The sequence below is a fragment of the Phymastichus coffea genome, unplaced genomic scaffold, assembly GCF_024137745.1.
Source record: "Phymastichus coffea isolate CEN01 unplaced genomic scaffold, Cenicafe_Pcof_1.1 PCOF00074, whole genome shotgun sequence".
Lineage (NCBI taxonomy): Eukaryota > Metazoa > Arthropoda > Insecta > Hymenoptera > Eulophidae > Phymastichus > Phymastichus coffea.
In genome coordinates this window covers 37,809-53,010 of record NW_026706885.1, presented here as the reverse complement: position 1 = coordinate 53,010, position 15,202 = coordinate 37,809, and the positions used below count along the sequence as shown (strand labels likewise).

Below are 15,202 nucleotides of genomic sequence, written 5' to 3'. Positions count from 1 at the left end.
GCGCGCGACACGCGAATGTCAGCCGCGTTCCGAGCTCGACTGACGTATCTCCGAGCCCGCGCGCCGGACTGACTCGCGAGCTCTCGCGCGCAAGCGCCCCGCCGACGCCTCCCCCATATCCATGTGCGCCACGTGGTGGTCAAAGGTCGCCTCGCTCTCTCTCTCCCCGTGGCGGGCTCGTCTGCCCCGGTCCGCCGCCGCCGCCGCCACCGGGTGCATCCGATCGCCGCGAGATCTCCGCGGGGACGCGGCGGAGCTGGGATTCGGGCGCGCGCCGTGCCCGTCGGCCTCGGCGAGTCCCAACGACGACGCGGGCGACGAGTCGGACCGCGGCCTGCGTCGCAAAAGCCGACGCGCGATAACGCGCTCCATTCACTCCGAGCGCCTTACGTAAGCGAACGCACGGCCGAAACATTGCGCACATGTCGAATCAAGACGATTTTTCGACGATCGCGACTCGCTTCTGCGCGCGAGCCGCGTGTTTGTGCGCGTCGGCGAGGGGTCGCGGAGGGGAGCGACGCCGAGACAGATATCGAAGACTTTTTCTTTCCCCTGGTTAAATATTGATCGTCGAGCTTGTACAAGCGCAATCACTTTTTTGTTGATGTTGCTGCTGCTGCTGCTGTTGTTATCGGCTGAAGGAAGAAAAACGAGCGATCCTCGCTGGCGTGCGCGTGTACGTCGTTACAGAATCATGCGCGATTGGTCGGCATTTATTTTATTGCGACGCGTTATCGCGCCTCGTTGTCTATTCGGTGAAAGGTCGCGCGAATTGGGTAAATCAGGGAGACTTTTCACTCCGTTTCAACGCCGATCGAGCTAATTTTAATTGCGACTTATCGCCGACGAGAAGCGCACACATACTTCGACGAGGAGCTTCCGGGTCAGAGAGGGAGGGAGGAGGGAGAGAGAGAAACGATAAGAGCGCGAAAGATAGTGATTAGAAGATGATGAAACAGAACGTTTTACAGGAAAGTCTTGGCCACGAAATGTAGGCGTTTTTTGTTATTTAATTACTTTCTGGTAATTCACGTGCGTTGAATTCAAAATTCATTACATGACGGTAGAATTGATAATTATAACGTTTTCGCGTGGAAGTTTATGTATGCACGCTTAGGCGCATATCGTAAGACGCGTGCAAGCCTCTTTTCTTTCCCGGATTAAGCTCAAGTTTACTTACAATTTTCAAACGTGTTATATGAATTTCTCGAGATGCGAAAGCGGAGCGCAAAGAGACAACGCATTTATTGTCCTATTGAATCCCAAAAAGAGCAGTTCAATTTTTTTTTTTTTCGCAAAAGTTAGTAACTTCTACGAAGATTACGTTTGCTCCTGCGAGATCAATTAAACGTACGGCGGTATGGAGGTTTCTCTCGGCCGAACTCCCCCGAGCGTTCGAAGGAAGACAAACGAGCTGCTTCGGAAACGCGAACCCGATAATAATACGATTAGTTTCAAGGAAGAAGACGAGCCCTCATTTTACAGCCGCGAGGAGGACGGAAAACATTCGTAGCGCTACCGGCGAATTATGGACGTTCCAGCGCGAGCAACGATGCTTTTCGCGCAACGCCTCGCGTCTGTTTGACGAGGTACGATCTGCGCTTCGTTTGCTCGCGTCGAACGGTGATTCGATCGTGCGCGTGCTTAGTTTCCAGAGATCAACGCTGTGCGCAATTACCGAAAGAAATGAGCGAGCAAACGAGAGAGAGAGAGAGAGAGAGAGAGAGAGAGACGGAGCGCAAAACAAATCTTATTCGATCGACTTGGTGCTCGGTGGGGTCGAAGTCAGAAGTGCTCGCGCGTGCGGTAATTGCGCAGTCGTCTCTCGATATAGGAGAGCGAGTCGCGCGCCAATCGAATAGTCGTCGCCGCGCGAAACGCGACGTCAGCAGTGCGCTCCTCGCGACTCGTACGAGCCCGACGGCGATCCGAATGCAAACGCAACGACTGGCATCGAAGTAACGAGCATCCCCACGGCTCGCGCGAACGGATACGAGCTTCGCACGTCGAATCGGCAACATTGACTTCGCGTTCCTCTGATTTTAATTAGCCGCGCACCTCGTCATTTTCAGCGGCGCGCCGAGCACCATTATCGACTCGCAACGTCGTTCGCGCTCCTTGCGCCTTCTTTGTTTGTTTGGCCGTCTCTACATAATGGATGCTAATGTGCGCGATGCCAGCTCGTCAGGCCTAATTACGCGCTGGTTAATTGATTTCGCGTATACACACTGCCGCGAGAAATTAATAGGATACGCGCACCTCACGGCGCGTTCGAGTGCTCGTTCCTGTAATGCGCGCGTGCGTGTATGCACGTACGCACGGACACACAGGCTCGTCGATCAATTCGCTCATTAACTATTCACTTTATTCGACGCGCCGCGGCTCGACGAAACTACGCACACATAATGGATCAAACTGCTATTTATTCATCCGGCCGGGCACGTATAGCACTTCAGCTATACGATACGCGATATCTACCGTAGTTCGATCACCGAATAGGTTATCTTCCCTTCGCGTAATAACGGATTTCAATTAAGCGAGCTCTCTCTCTCTCTCTCTCTCTCTCTCTCTCTCTCTCTAACTTTGCCCTACGTCTCATTCCGCATGTGCATTACAATAAAAGAAACGGACAGCTCGATTACTCACCTCTTACTTTTCGATCGACGCTGGCAAATGTATAGTACTCAAGTGTACTTACATTCGCAAATCAGTGCTGCCATTACAACTCGAGAATAATGACATCGCGTGCGAGCGATTACAAACTTTCACCGCGTATTTTGTACATAAGAAGCGCATTTACAGACGATCCGCGACACGAATACACCATCCCGCGCTCTGTTTACAAATACAACAACGTTTTTCTTCTTTTCGTCACACGCGCGATGCAATCGTAAAGCTCACGTGAGCGCGAGGCCAGGTTTTATTAAAAATGCAGGCAAATACAAACTTTACGAGAGAATGCAGCGCGAAACATCGTCTTACGTATTGTACGTGCGTTTTCTTTTCATACGGGGGCCGCTGCATGCTCTCGTGAAAAACCGCCGGTTTACGACCCGACGAACGACAAGGGTAATCCAAGCAGCGGCTCGACGTTGCTCCTCCCGTGCTCGTACCGTGTTATTCCTGTCTGCACTCTAGCGCAGATAAAGCCGATTGCTCGCTCTCGGTTTCTGCCTCTGACTAATCCAGCCGGAGCTTCGGAGCTTCTCCTCCGGAGCTAGAGCTCATTGCCGAAGCTTACGAAAAGTACGGCGCTGATCTCGCTCGGTGAAGCCAAAACCACCGAACTCGCGACGCATCGAGATCTCGCAGCTTAGAGCGACGAGAGAGCGAGCGAGAGAAAGAGGTGTCATCGACATCGGCTTCAAGTGCATTAACACGACGTATCGAGCGGTGTACCCGCGAAAAAGAAAAAAGAAAAGAATAACACAGCCCTCTGCCCGATCTATAGCCGGCAGTTGTATAATTCACAAGGGTTATTTATAGAACAGCCTCGGCTCACCTTGCCCAAGCTCCCCGCAAGCTCTCGCTTCTCGTCGCGGCTATGACAATGCCAGCCAGATTTGTCGGCCGCGCGCATAAGATAATTACCCATGCACATCGCTCGGCTTCTCTTTCCGTCGCCGAGCCCGTCACGTGTGCGCCCAGGGTTCCTCTCTCGCCACGATCACTGTAAAAATAGATGCGCGATTAGCGCCATCTTCCCCAGAAAATCGCTCCGTTCGTGCTGCGTTTTCTTTTTTCTTTTTGTTTTACAGTTGACACGCGAAACGATGTCTCGAACGACAAGTGCGCGAAAGCTGCAATTGTTCGTGTATAGCATAGAATCTAGACGCATACCAATTGCGACTTTGATCGACTATCCTCGCCGCTTTCAGGTAATGTCATAGCAGCTCTTCAGCCCTTTATTTCTCTTCTTATAGTTTCATAGGTTTCTCAGAGAAAGCAAATTGCGCGTCGATCTGCCGCTCATCAATAAAGTCAATTCGGTTGCATGTATCAAAAATTAATACGCACAGCTTTATTTGTTCTCTTTCTTGCTTCTTTTTATATTTACAGAATATATATATATATATATATATATACATATATAATTTACGACTGTTGCAGGCTTGTTATTGGAGAGTCTTCGAGGCTGGTACAATATTGTCAGGAGTAACGCAGAAGAGCGGTGCGGCGCGCGCCAAATTAATATTCGCGAAGGCGCGCGTTGCTTCTCGAGCGCTACTCCGTTCCTCCTGGGGGGGGGGGGGGGGGGGGAGTGAAAACCGAGGCTGACTAGCGATGCCAACCGTGCCGCCGGGCTGACGCGCGGGCTGATTCGCGCCGGGGTGGCATCGTCCCTCCAACGTTGCCCGATTCGTATCGAACAAACGTGCGACGCTGACAGTCGACAAGCCCGCTGCGTCGCGCTGCGCCTGAATGTGCCAGAGACACCGAGTGCCGGCAGCCGCGTTCGGAGCTCCAGCTCGTGGTCCCGCGTCCAGCTGCAAACAAACAAACAACCATTGAGTCTCCGCCTGCTCGCGCTGAACGAGGAGTCGCCGCTGCTCGTCGACGTGGCCGCGAGGTTAGGCGACAAACAAAGAGCGCGAGCTCGCGGTCGGGGGGTTAGAAAGCGTCTCTCGGGCGCGAGCGAGCGAGCGAGCCGAACCTCGCGGAGGATGTCGACCAAATCGGCGGGTTCGCTGTTCCCGGCGGGCGAGTACTCGATTCACAAGCCCGGCGAGTGCCGGCAGGTGTTGAACTGCCGGCCGATACACCTGAGGCGCTGCGCCTACGACGGCAAAGAGGTGAGCGAGCGGGTGCGGGGCTGGCCGAGTGCCGAGTGCCGAGCTAACGCGGCCGCCGGCGTGTGCCAGGTGACGAGGGTGCTGGAGAAGGAGGGCCAGCGCAAGCTGCTGGTGCCGTCGGCGGAGCCCGAGCCCAGGCCGGCCATCATCGCGAGCGGCGAGTTCTCGCGACTGGTGCAGCGCAGTCACGAGCCCACGCGCCAGGAGAGGCAGGCCGCCCTGAGCGTCGCCGAACGGGAGAAGGAGCGCCTGCTGCGGTACGCGCGCCCCGGGCGAGGCGCCCTCGGCTCACTCGATGATCACGCGGGTCTGTGTGTTTGTCCGCCGGAGCAGAGAGAGCATGGCGCGGAAGGAGCGCATCCGGCGCATGGACCTGAGGAGGGCGCGGGAGAAGCAAGCCGGCCGCCTGGACGAGATCGAGGAGGAGGCGAGGCGCCGGACCATGAGCCTGCTGCAGCGCGCGCGCGACCTCGAGCTCGAGCAGCAAGACGAGGTCAAGCGCTGCAACAAGCTCATACTCGAGACCAAGTGCCGTGCCATACGCGACGCTCAGGTATCGCCGCGCGGCCGACAATCCGCGTTCTTTGATCCGAGCTGCGTGCCTCGTCGATCCCTCCTCCGTCCACCGAGCGCAGCCAGCCGAAACTAATATCCGAGTTTTTTCTCGACCCACAAAGTACGAGAGAACAGAGAGCGAGAGAGGCGTACGCACGCGGAATGTTTTATTAAATTCCTCGACTAATTGAGATACTGCAAAAAGGGGTAATTGAGAGCGAACTGAAAACAGGCCACGCGGGGGTTCGCGTCGAAAGTGGCCGTCGCTGTTCTGGTAATCAACGCAAAGTGAGCTTGATCGGATACGCCCGACTTTCTAATTGAACCTTTGACGCGATGAAATGACACGAGATACTGCGAACGCGAGGCGGAGAGCGTGGGACAGCAGAAATCAGCGGTAACTTCGGACGCTGCGCGCTGATCGAAAACCGCGCAAATCTCGACCAGAGACACATCTCGGCCCCCGGAGTGCGATCGCGTACGTCTCGAAGGTCGTAGCTGTCGGCTAGGCAGGACGGGGAGGCCGCGTGACGCGAGCGTGGCCATCTGACGGGAGCGGACTCGGCGCAGATAGCCGAGAAGAGGCTGCTGGAGCGCGAGCACGCCGACGAGGAGCGTCGCGCGAACGAGCTGATGGAGCAGCAGAGGGTGGCGGCGCTGCGAGCCGAGGAGCGCAAGGAGCAGGAGCGCGCGGCCCGCCGGCATCGCTTCGCTCGACTACTCAAGGAGCAGATCGAGGAGAACGAGGAGGAGCGGCTGCTGGCGTACGAGCGCAAGCGCGAGGAGAGCCGACTGGCCAATCTTAGCAGCGTCGCCCAGCAGGAGGCGGAGCTGGCCAGGGCTCGCGAGCGCGAAGCCGAGCAAGAGAGGATGAGGCGCGAGTTTGCCGAGAGCAATGAGCAGCTCAGGCACGTTAAACGGATGGAGCGAGAGGAGGAACGCCTGATCGACGCCAGGTAGGTGCTGCTGTCGTGGCGCGCCTCCGCCGAGACATTGACTCGACGCCGCTGCTCCGACAGGATCCAGGAGTTCCATCGGCAGAAGGCCGAGCGACAGACCAGCATGCTCGAGGAGGCGCGCCAGGAGCGGCTGAGGAAGGAGCGCGAGAAGGATAGACTTGCCGAGCAAGCTCTGCTGGCCGGGCAAGTGCAGGTGGGCGAGGCGGCGAGTGCGTACGAGCTTCGTTCGACCAGCCGCTTATTTCGCTGCCGATCGACAGGCGCAGATCGACGAGCTGAACGCGGCGAGGGTCCAGGAGGAAGTCGAGCGCGAGTGGCGACGCCGCGAGAAGCAGGAGGCGCTACGGCGCGCCGAAACGCAGAAGAGGCTCAAGAGCGCCAGGGACGAGCAGATCAATAACAAGATCAGGCTGCAGGCAATGGAAATCGAGCGCGAGAAGTGCGAATTCGAAAAGATCGTGGCGATGCAGAAGGAGGCGCTCTCACGCGAGGAGAAGGAGCGCGAAAAGAAGAGGAAGCAGGCGCTCGACCATCGCAGCGAAATTCTCAAGCAGGTGATGAGATTTCTATCAATTGTATTGTCTTTCGCGTCGTTGTCCTGTGCTTCCTCTCCCGCTCTAGAAGCAAATTTTTATGGGTTTTCGAACAAGTGTTCCATATGGAATTGCAATTAAGACTTGCGTGTGTATTTTCACGGCATCGTCGAGGTTCACGTGCTCCAACGTTGCGCGGCTTATCGCTGGCGACTGGCGGTCGGACGAGTTCGATCGGGGATTAATTCATTAAGTTCTTTGACGTAAATTGCAGGTGAACGAGAAAGAGAAAGAGAGGATAGTTTCCCGACAGAAGATGTTCGAGGAAGGTATAGCGATCCGAGCGGAGAGCGAGATGCGAAAACGACGCCTACGCGAGGCGATGGAACGCAAATGTCAAGAGATGCGCGAGAATAAAGTGCCAGACGTTTACATAAACGAGGTCAAACGCATGATCGAGAGCGACAAATAAAAGCAGCACGTACTGCGCCAATGAACAAGCTTTCATTAGTACCTGAAGCCACTACGATTACTTCCACAACATCACTACACTGGGATCGCGCTCGACAATTTCCTCGATTTGCGCAGTTGTCTGGCCTGTACTGCAGCAGATCTCATCCAAGTTATTCGTGCCTGTGAAATGCTTGTAAACTGGATTATTACGGCCTTCCTCGCTCGTACTACCCGGCAATAGAATTGGATACTGCGCAACAGAGAGATACAAATTATTTACTTCGAGTTATCCAACCGCAAAATAACATCAATAACGATTTAGAGCTACCTTGTATACACGACGTATAAGTCCTTCAATGAGTCCAAATTGTACGAGCCTCCTTTCGTTTATCCTCAAATTTTGTGGATTCAGTCGTTGACACAGATCTCTCATGCTACTTCCGTGTGTCATAGAGGCGTACATGCGGTAAATGTCTCGCAAGTACGCTGGCTGTCTGGCTATGTGAGAGAAGCAACATTACCAATTCAATACAACCACCTGGACGATCGGAGAAAACTCGTACATATTTAATAGTTCGACATTGTACTTACGCGTTTTCGAAGTGTACTCTATGCATCGCATTTGCAATTCTTTTTTTTCAGCGAGCTCTCTCAGCTTCGGCGTAGTCGCGTATACATTACCGTACTGAAATATTGGAATGAGTGTGACTACACCATAGTAACTAGAATTAAGAACAAAATGTTGATAATTGTCATTTTATTTCATAACTCATGAAATAAAGAAGGCTTGCTTGCACTCACACAAGATTTTGTACACAGCTTTTCACAAGATTATTCTCAACATCTGCTTCTGCTGCTATACGAGCAACATGATTGAAACCATCAATGTACGGTAGCACTTGTTGAGTAGTTAAGTCCCATTGATCGCTTCTAAATGCTTCCCTACCTTCTAGAAATATTGGTACTTGATGATCAAGCACTGGCTTGGGCTCTGGAGCTAGCCTTACAACTTTTAAATGCGATGTCATTGTACCTTCTGAAGAATTCACAATCAAACTTTTAATATCAAATAAAGCAAGTTTACAATAATCTCATGTTTTAACTTTCTCTCTTACCTGTTAAAGTGCACATTTTATGAAGATTCAAATCATGCATTACTTGTTTCAACATCTCAGAAAGTCTTGTTTTGTCATCCAAGCCAGACAAAAAGCAATTTTCTATCTCCAGTGCCATCTTTAACAAAGATCAATTTGAATATAATTAAATGATTCAAAAAAACTCTTTTCTTTAAATAAAACAAAATTAAATCCTCACCAAAAAATCTGACATTTTCTTAACTACCGGCTCGTAATGTACTGTTCTCGCCTCAGCATCACAAACAAAACAGAGGTTAAAGTAGAACGCATTTCTTGCATATTTCTTATTATCTATTTTGATGGGAAATCCTAGTATTTTACAGTCCTTCAACGTTCTAGAATTGCATATAAGAGAGTGATGTAAAAGTAACCGTAAACCAATAAAAGTAAGAGGAAAATGATCGTAAAAGGATCACGTAAATGTTCAATCATCTTGCTACTGTACGGTTGCACGTAATTTTCTGGTCAAACTGGAAAGGAGGGGAGCATTTCGTTCCACAGAGTACTTATATGTATAGGTTCATCGACGCGATCATTTCCAGATATTCATCCTAATATATAAATTATTACTTACACTGTAATTGTACTTCTCTGAAGTTGAGCTTTTGGAATAATGTAAACACTGACATTATCAAAAATATCCTTCGATATAAAATTGTCTGGGACCTACAAAAACAATATAAACAGTAGTGAAAAGTTCACTTTGACCCGAGCAGCTGATTTCGTTTTCAGAAAGAATAAGTTACAAATACAAACGAAAAGACAACATAAACCTTTTAAATGTAGCAAATATATGATTTTTCTTATAATTTTTTTAAATAAATTGATCGAATAAATAAAATCAAAGTATTGTAAACAAGAAACTAACCTGACAAGTAATTTTCGGACCAGCCGTTGGATGGAATTCCGAAAAGAAAATACATCTAATTGGCCCTTCCTGACCCGTATCGTCCGCCTTTGTAGCGGGAAAAGACATATTTTCCTTTGTCATTTAACTCCTTCGAGGAAATAATTTTTGTTGTGGAGCAATCTTTTCGTTTGACAAGTGCTCCAGTTTCGTTTACCACGCTTTTTAGCTGCGCGCGCAACGAGCGCGAAAAATTTTATTCTTAAACAACCAACGATATATTCGAGTATTTAAAGGCCAGATGAATAATTGTAAATTAACTTCAAAATCTTTATTTATTTAAATATATAAAACTTTTTTAAATGTATTTGTAAACTGTTTACATTAAAAGCTTTAATAGATTTGCATTAAGATATAAAATATATATTCATATAAAATATTCATACAAATTGGAGATAATCACTGGTAAAAGCTACCACAGGACGCAAATTATAAATTACATGATATCATGGTGATTAGTCTTAAACAGTAACTTGATTAATATCTAATGTGGATCATTTTCATGCTTCTGGTTTTTACTGATCATAAATTAGTATCACAATTACTGTTTCATAGCTCCAGATATTGCATCTTTCTTTTTTATTAGACTAAATATTTTTCTGAACATTTCAGGTCCATTCCAATATCCTCTGCAGTGTAGAAATAAATTTAATCAATTAATAAAATAATAAAATTACGGGCCATAACAAAATGATTACCAACTTTAGCATTAGATGCCAGTAGAGAAATGGAAAAAAATATTTTTTCAGAAGATACATGGAATACAATTCTTTGCTTTGATTCACTGGGAAAGATTCTTGTGGTTGCAATTTATAGTCAAATTCAGCAAGTATACATTTTCCCGGTGCCGTTACTAAAGGACATGATGCATATCCATTGTATGCATGTTTCATTTTTTTTCCTGCTATGTTAGACAAAATATTTTTATACAAAACTTTACTTTGTGATGCTGAAAGGTAAAAACAATAACGCATTCATTAATGTAAAATATTACTGACATTATTTTAGGCTTTTGAAAAATTCAATATACCTATAGCAGCCATTGTCTTAGAGTTAGGTGAATTTGTACAATCACCTAATCCATATATATTTTTAAACTTAGTATGCTGTAACGTTTGTGGGTTGACATCAAGAAAACCAGCTTCATTTGTCAACATTGTATGTTTTTTCAAAATCTCTGGTGCCCCCATGGGTGGTGTTACATGTATCATAGAATACTGAAAATAAAATGAAATATAAACAAACACTTCTTTACTTTATAATTTTTACACTATATAAATAAAATTCTAAAATTTATTTACTTGTACTGTATACTTATTTTCTGGCTTAGCTAAATTTTGGAATACAGCTTCTTTTTTGTCAGGTCTAATTTCAATTAAATTTGTCTGAAGATTAACTTTGATGTTTCTTCTATTGCAAACTTCCCATAAAGCATCTGCATACTTCTTAACACCAAAAATAACTGGTAAACTTGTGTTATAAACAACATTTACTTTATTTCTTTTGTTTTTCTGTAAAATAAATTGTTCTTAAGACCCTATTAATTAAATTATCAATCAATAGTTACTGTAAAATGTAATTTACTCGTCTCCAGTAGTCTTCAGAAAGATAAGCAATTTTCTGAGGAGCTCCTGGACATTTGACAGGTGTATTTGGAAATGTAAATATAGCATTTCCTTCATTTGTATTTTTTATTTTGTCAAATACTTTGGAAACAGTATCAGGCCCATAGATTGAACAAACTTGAGATTCTGAATTTTTTAGACCTTCTAGCAAGCCAGGTAACTAAATAATAAGAAATTTAAAGAAATATTATAATCATTTACATGAAATAATTAAAACTCTAATTCCAACCTTATCCCAATAAAGTTGTAAGCCCATTGCTACAATCATGTGTTCATATTGCACAATATCTCCATTGCTAATTGTTACTTTATTCTCATTTGGTTCAAATGATATAACTTCCTCTTTAAACCATTGAGCTTTTACTGGTAAGACATCTTTCATTGATCTCTTTGATGCATCAAAATTCTTGATCCCTCCTCCTATTAAGGTGTACAATGGCTGATAATAATGAACCTGAATCGCAAATAATATGACTATAGATACAAAAACATATCCGAAGTCATACAGAAAATAAAAATCTTCGTTTACCTCACTTGGTTCAACAACGATAACATGATTTGGTGCTTTGTCAAACTTTCTTGATAATTTGGCAGCCATTGTACAACCTCCCGTTCCACCACCAACAACCAAAATTTTACACCTACAAGACATAATTGTAACTTGCAACAAACATTACTTATTTAATTTTAAAGTAGCTGTAATCTTTGAAAAAAAAGAATAAGATTTGAGGAAATTATGGTGTTATTCACAACATTAAAAATATACTTACATATGATGTGCATATCTAACAGGATAAATATTGTTTATCCTTAATACTGATAACAAAGTGTTGTTTATAGTCACAGTCTTTAGCATGATTACCTTTTAAAAATATATTTTTATCCTAAAAGTAGAATCAAAAACTTTAAATCCAGGTTATTATTTTTAATAACACAATGATTTCCAACATATTATCACATGTATACTAAAGACAAGTTATTGAAAATGTAATGCATTAAAGCTATCTTTTGGATAATCAAAAAACTATTACACAAAACTGTAGATTTTCATTACATTCACGATAAAAAATATAATCTCATGAAAAAAACTAATTTATAATTAAGGTGAATTTCGGCCTACCATCAGCTTTAATGCATATATTCGTAGTTGATACTTCAACACATTATTAAGAATAGATGTTGAATCAAAGCTTTAACGTATTAATGTTGAAAAATAAGTTGTAATTTATTTCCAATTATTGTTGTCGTCGCGAGTACGCTTTACATGAGCGTTTGTACAATGAATCACATCGGAACGACCCTGGCAGAAAAATGATTGATTTAAAAAAAAAAATATACCATTAGGGTCTGTCTCCATAGGGCCTGCCTGAGTCCGTCCGAGCCGGCCGAGATTTTTTATGGGCACGCCATCTCTATAATTTCGTATCCAATGGCGAGTTTCATAGTGAATGGCTGCGTTTACATAAACGAGCCCGATCGGACGCAGCCAATACGAGAAACGCATGAACACGAAATTATAGAGATGGCGTGCCCATAAAAAATCTCGGCCGGCTCGGACGGACTCAGGCAGGCCCTATGGAGACAGACCCTTAGGCCCCGGTCCCATAGATACATACGGATGCGGACGGATACGGACGCGAATCGCAACTCTAGTAACATTACTAAAAATATCTAGTTCGATTATTTAGTACCAACACTACCGGTAGTGAGCAAAAGTAACTGTTGTTTAAAACTGTAGCACCGAACGTACCACATTTAATGAACGCTTATCTAACCTTTACATTATTGCAGTCTATAAGATGGCAAATGATAGAGAATTGATAGACTTTCAACTACAATTAATGGAATTAGGCCTTAATTTTATGGAAGTACTTGAATATATGAGAAGAAGAAAATATATATAAATGATATGTATTAATCATCCCAAAAGCTTTTTTTACATTAGCATACTCATCAATAAGCAATATTCATGAGAATTTGAAAAGTAAATTGTAGACCTGACATTTGAACATTAAATGTGGTACGTTCGGCGCTACAGTTTTAAACAACAGTTACTTTTGCTCACTACCGGTAGTGTTGGTACTAAATAACTGAACTAGATATTTTTAGCGATGTTACTAGAGTTGCGATTCGCGTCCGTCTCCGTCCGCATTCATACGTAGCTATGGGACCGGGGTCTTAGCTTCGTCTTAATTTGTACCACCCGAAAATTGCTTTTTTGGAATTTGGAATTTTGAAAAAAAGCGAAAAAACGATATTTCGTAAAACTTATACTCCTGGTAGAAAAATGATTGATATCTTAAAAGAAAAAAATACCACTAGTTTGATTTTAATTTGTACCATCAGAAAAATGCTTTTTTGGAATTTGTACCCTCTTTAAAAATAGAGAAAAAAAAGATTTTCGTAGGGTAGATTAGCAATTCAAATTAACGTATTACTGTGCATGCGCGGCGGAAAATCTATCTACCAGCAGAAAAATATGCGATTTAAAAAAATATATATATGAATGCCTTCTTCTTAATATATGGGTGATTCTAGGCTATTTCGATTGACTTGTAACCCTTAGGTTACGGATTTTTTTTTAATTTGGCACAATTGTTGTACACATAAAACTGAGATTTTTCCCAAATTTTGGAGACGATACATTAATTATATCAAAAGTTATTAACAATTAAAGAAAAATGATAAAAAATTTTCAAACAGCTATATTTTAAAAACTAATAAAGATATCGAAGTCGGAGTTTTCCCAAATTACTTATAATGCCTTAAAATTTCGAAATAATTACAACAATAAACAATAAAAAATTTTTTTCGAAAGTTATTAACTTTTTGTTTAAACAATTGCTAATATCTCAAAAAGTATATTTTTTTTTTGAAAAATTCTTGCTCCTACGTATTCCTGAGGATTTTTGCTATCGAAATCAATCATAAAATTCAAGGGCCCGACATATCGGAAAGCGTAGCCCTAATCAAAAGAAGACGCCTCGGCGTAAGGCTGCGGTAGCGCTCCAGCGGACTCACGGTCGAAAGGTACTTTAGCTTTAATCTAAAAAACTAATAAAGATACCGAATCGGAGTTTTCCCAAATTACTTATAATACCTTGAACTTTCGAAATAATTACAACAATAAACAATAAAAATTTTTTTTCGAAAGTTATTAACTTTTTGTTTAAACAATTGCTAATATCTCAAAAAGTATATTTTTTTTTTGAAAAATTCTTGCTCCTACGTATTCCTGAGGATTTTTGCTATCGAAATCAATCATAAAATTCAAGGGCCCGACATATCGGAAAGCGTAGCCCTAATCAAAAGAAGATGCCTCAGTGTACGTCGCAACGACAGCAGGACGTCTTCGTGGTCTTACGCTGAGGCGTCTTCTTTTGATTAGGGCTACGCTTTCCGATATGTCGGGCCCTTGAATTTTATGATTGATTTCGATAGCAAAAATCCTCAGGAATACGTAGGAGCAAGAATTTTTCAAAAAAAAAATATACTTTTTGAGATATTAGCAATTGTTTAAACAAAAAGTTAATAACTTTCGAAAAAAAATTTTTATTGTTTATTGTTGTAATTATTTCGAAAGTTCAAGGTATTATAAGTAATTTGGGAAAACTCCGATTCGGTATCTTTATTAGTTTTTTAGATTAAAGCTAAAGTACCTTTCGACCTGGAGCGCTACCGCAGCCTTACGCCGAGGCGTCTTCTTTTGATTAGGGCTACGCTTTCCGATATGTCGGGCCCTTGAATTTTATGATTGATTTCGATAGCAAAAATCCTCAGGAATACGTAGGAGCAAGAATTTTTCAAAAAAAAAATATACTTTTTGAGATATTAGCAATTGTTTAAACAAAAAGTTAATAACTTTCGAAAAAAAATTTTTATTGTTTATTGTTGTAATTATTTCGAAATTTTAAGGCATTATAAGTATTTTGAAAAAAATCCGACTTCGATATCTTTATTAGTTTTTAAAATATAGCTGTTTGAAAATTTTTTATCATTTTTCTTTAATTGTTAATAACTTTTGATATAATTAATGTATCGACTCCAAAATTTGGGAAAAATCTCAGTTTTATGTGTACAACAATTGTGCCAAATTAAAAAAAAATCCGTAACCTAAGGGTTACAAGTCAATCGAAATAGCCTAGAATTACCCATATACCATCTACGAAATCCAAAAATATAATTTGTACCACTGTAGAATTTGAATTATACAGCGTTTTTCATAGAAACACAGTAAAATG

The 15,202-nt window shown here is 43.7% G+C and overlaps 3 protein-coding genes across 4 annotated transcripts; 1 reads left to right on the top strand and 2 right to left on the bottom strand.

The window, feature by feature from the left end:
• Positions 1 to 4,348: 4,348 nt before the first annotated feature.
• Positions 4,349 to 9,537, bottom strand: LOC131668145 (GATOR complex protein NPRL2). Its single transcript, XM_058942051.1, has 9 exons — positions 9,298 to 9,537; positions 9,004 to 9,095; positions 8,608 to 8,764; positions 8,409 to 8,526; positions 8,095 to 8,329; positions 7,885 to 8,015; positions 7,622 to 7,791; positions 7,355 to 7,543; positions 4,349 to 4,487 (listed from the first exon to the last, which is right to left on the bottom strand). Exons 1-8 carry the CDS (start codon positions 9,418 to 9,420, stop codon positions 7,370 to 7,372), a joined length of 1,200 nt encoding a protein of 399 aa, XP_058798034.1. The 5' UTR covers positions 9,421 to 9,537; the 3' UTR covers positions 4,349 to 4,487; positions 7,355 to 7,369.
• LOC131668143 (cilia- and flagella-associated protein 45-like) lies at positions 4,481 to 7,599 on the top strand. Of its 2 annotated transcripts, XM_058942049.1 has the most exons (7): positions 4,481 to 4,793; positions 4,863 to 5,050; positions 5,127 to 5,346; positions 5,919 to 6,304; positions 6,368 to 6,500; positions 6,568 to 6,861; positions 7,115 to 7,598. In XM_058942049.1, the coding sequence occupies exons 1-7, from the start codon at positions 4,665 to 4,667 to the stop codon at positions 7,310 to 7,312; spliced, it is 1,548 nt and encodes a 515-aa protein (XP_058798032.1). In that variant the 5' UTR covers positions 4,481 to 4,664; the 3' UTR covers positions 7,313 to 7,598. The 2 variants fall into 2 exon arrangements, with proteins under 2 accessions (XP_058798032.1, XP_058798031.1); XM_058942048.1 differs by having other exon boundaries at positions 4,481 to 5,050; positions 7,115 to 7,599.
• Positions 9,538 to 9,628: 91 nt separating the features above from the next.
• LOC131668144 (sulfide:quinone oxidoreductase, mitochondrial) lies at positions 9,629 to 12,281 on the bottom strand. The gene is made up of 9 exons (XM_058942050.1): positions 12,082 to 12,281; positions 11,732 to 11,845; positions 11,491 to 11,602; positions 11,191 to 11,415; positions 10,921 to 11,121; positions 10,638 to 10,847; positions 10,367 to 10,553; positions 10,039 to 10,285; positions 9,629 to 9,965 (listed from the first exon to the last, which is right to left on the bottom strand). The coding sequence occupies exons 2-9, from the start codon at positions 11,815 to 11,817 to the stop codon at positions 9,878 to 9,880; spliced, it is 1,356 nt and encodes a 451-aa protein (XP_058798033.1). The 5' UTR covers positions 11,818 to 11,845; positions 12,082 to 12,281; the 3' UTR covers positions 9,629 to 9,877.
• Between the last annotated feature and the right edge of the window lie 2,921 nt (positions 12,282 to 15,202).

Excerpts from the sequence above, each read along its gene's own strand:
- LOC131668143 (XM_058942048.1), top strand. The coding sequence starts at position 4,665 with ATGTCGACCAAATCGGCGGGTTCGCTGTTCCCGGCGGGCGAGTACTCG. Across the intron at positions 6,305-6,367 it reads GAACGCCTGATCGACGCCAG|GATCCAGGAGTTCCATCGGC; the intron begins GTAGGTGCTGCT and ends CTGCTCCGACAG. Across the intron at positions 6,501-6,567 it reads TGCTGGCCGGGCAAGTGCAG|GCGCAGATCGACGAGCTGAA; the intron begins GTGGGCGAGGCG and ends GCCGATCGACAG.
- LOC131668145 (XM_058942051.1), bottom strand. The coding sequence starts at position 9,420 with ATGACAAAGGAAAATATGTCTTTTCCCGCTACAAAGGCGGACGATACG. Across the intron at positions 8,527-8,607 it reads AGAAAATGTCAGATTTTTTG|ATGGCACTGGAGATAGAAAA; the intron begins GTGAGGATTTAA and ends TCTTTGTTAAAG. Across the intron at positions 8,016-8,094 it reads AGCTGTGTACAAAATCTTGT|TTACTATGGTGTAGTCACAC; the intron begins GTGAGTGCAAGC and ends TCTTAATTCTAG.
- LOC131668144 (XM_058942050.1), bottom strand. The coding sequence starts at position 11,817 with ATGCTAAAGACTGTGACTATAAACAACACTTTGTTATCAGTATTAAGG. Across the intron at positions 11,416-11,490 it reads TCGTTGTTGAACCAAGTGAG|GTTCATTATTATCAGCCATT; the intron begins GTAAACGAAGAT and ends TTTGCGATTCAG. Across the intron at positions 10,554-10,637 it reads AAAATAAGTATACAGTACAA|TATTCTATGATACATGTAAC; the intron begins GTAAATAAATTT and ends TTTTATTTTCAG.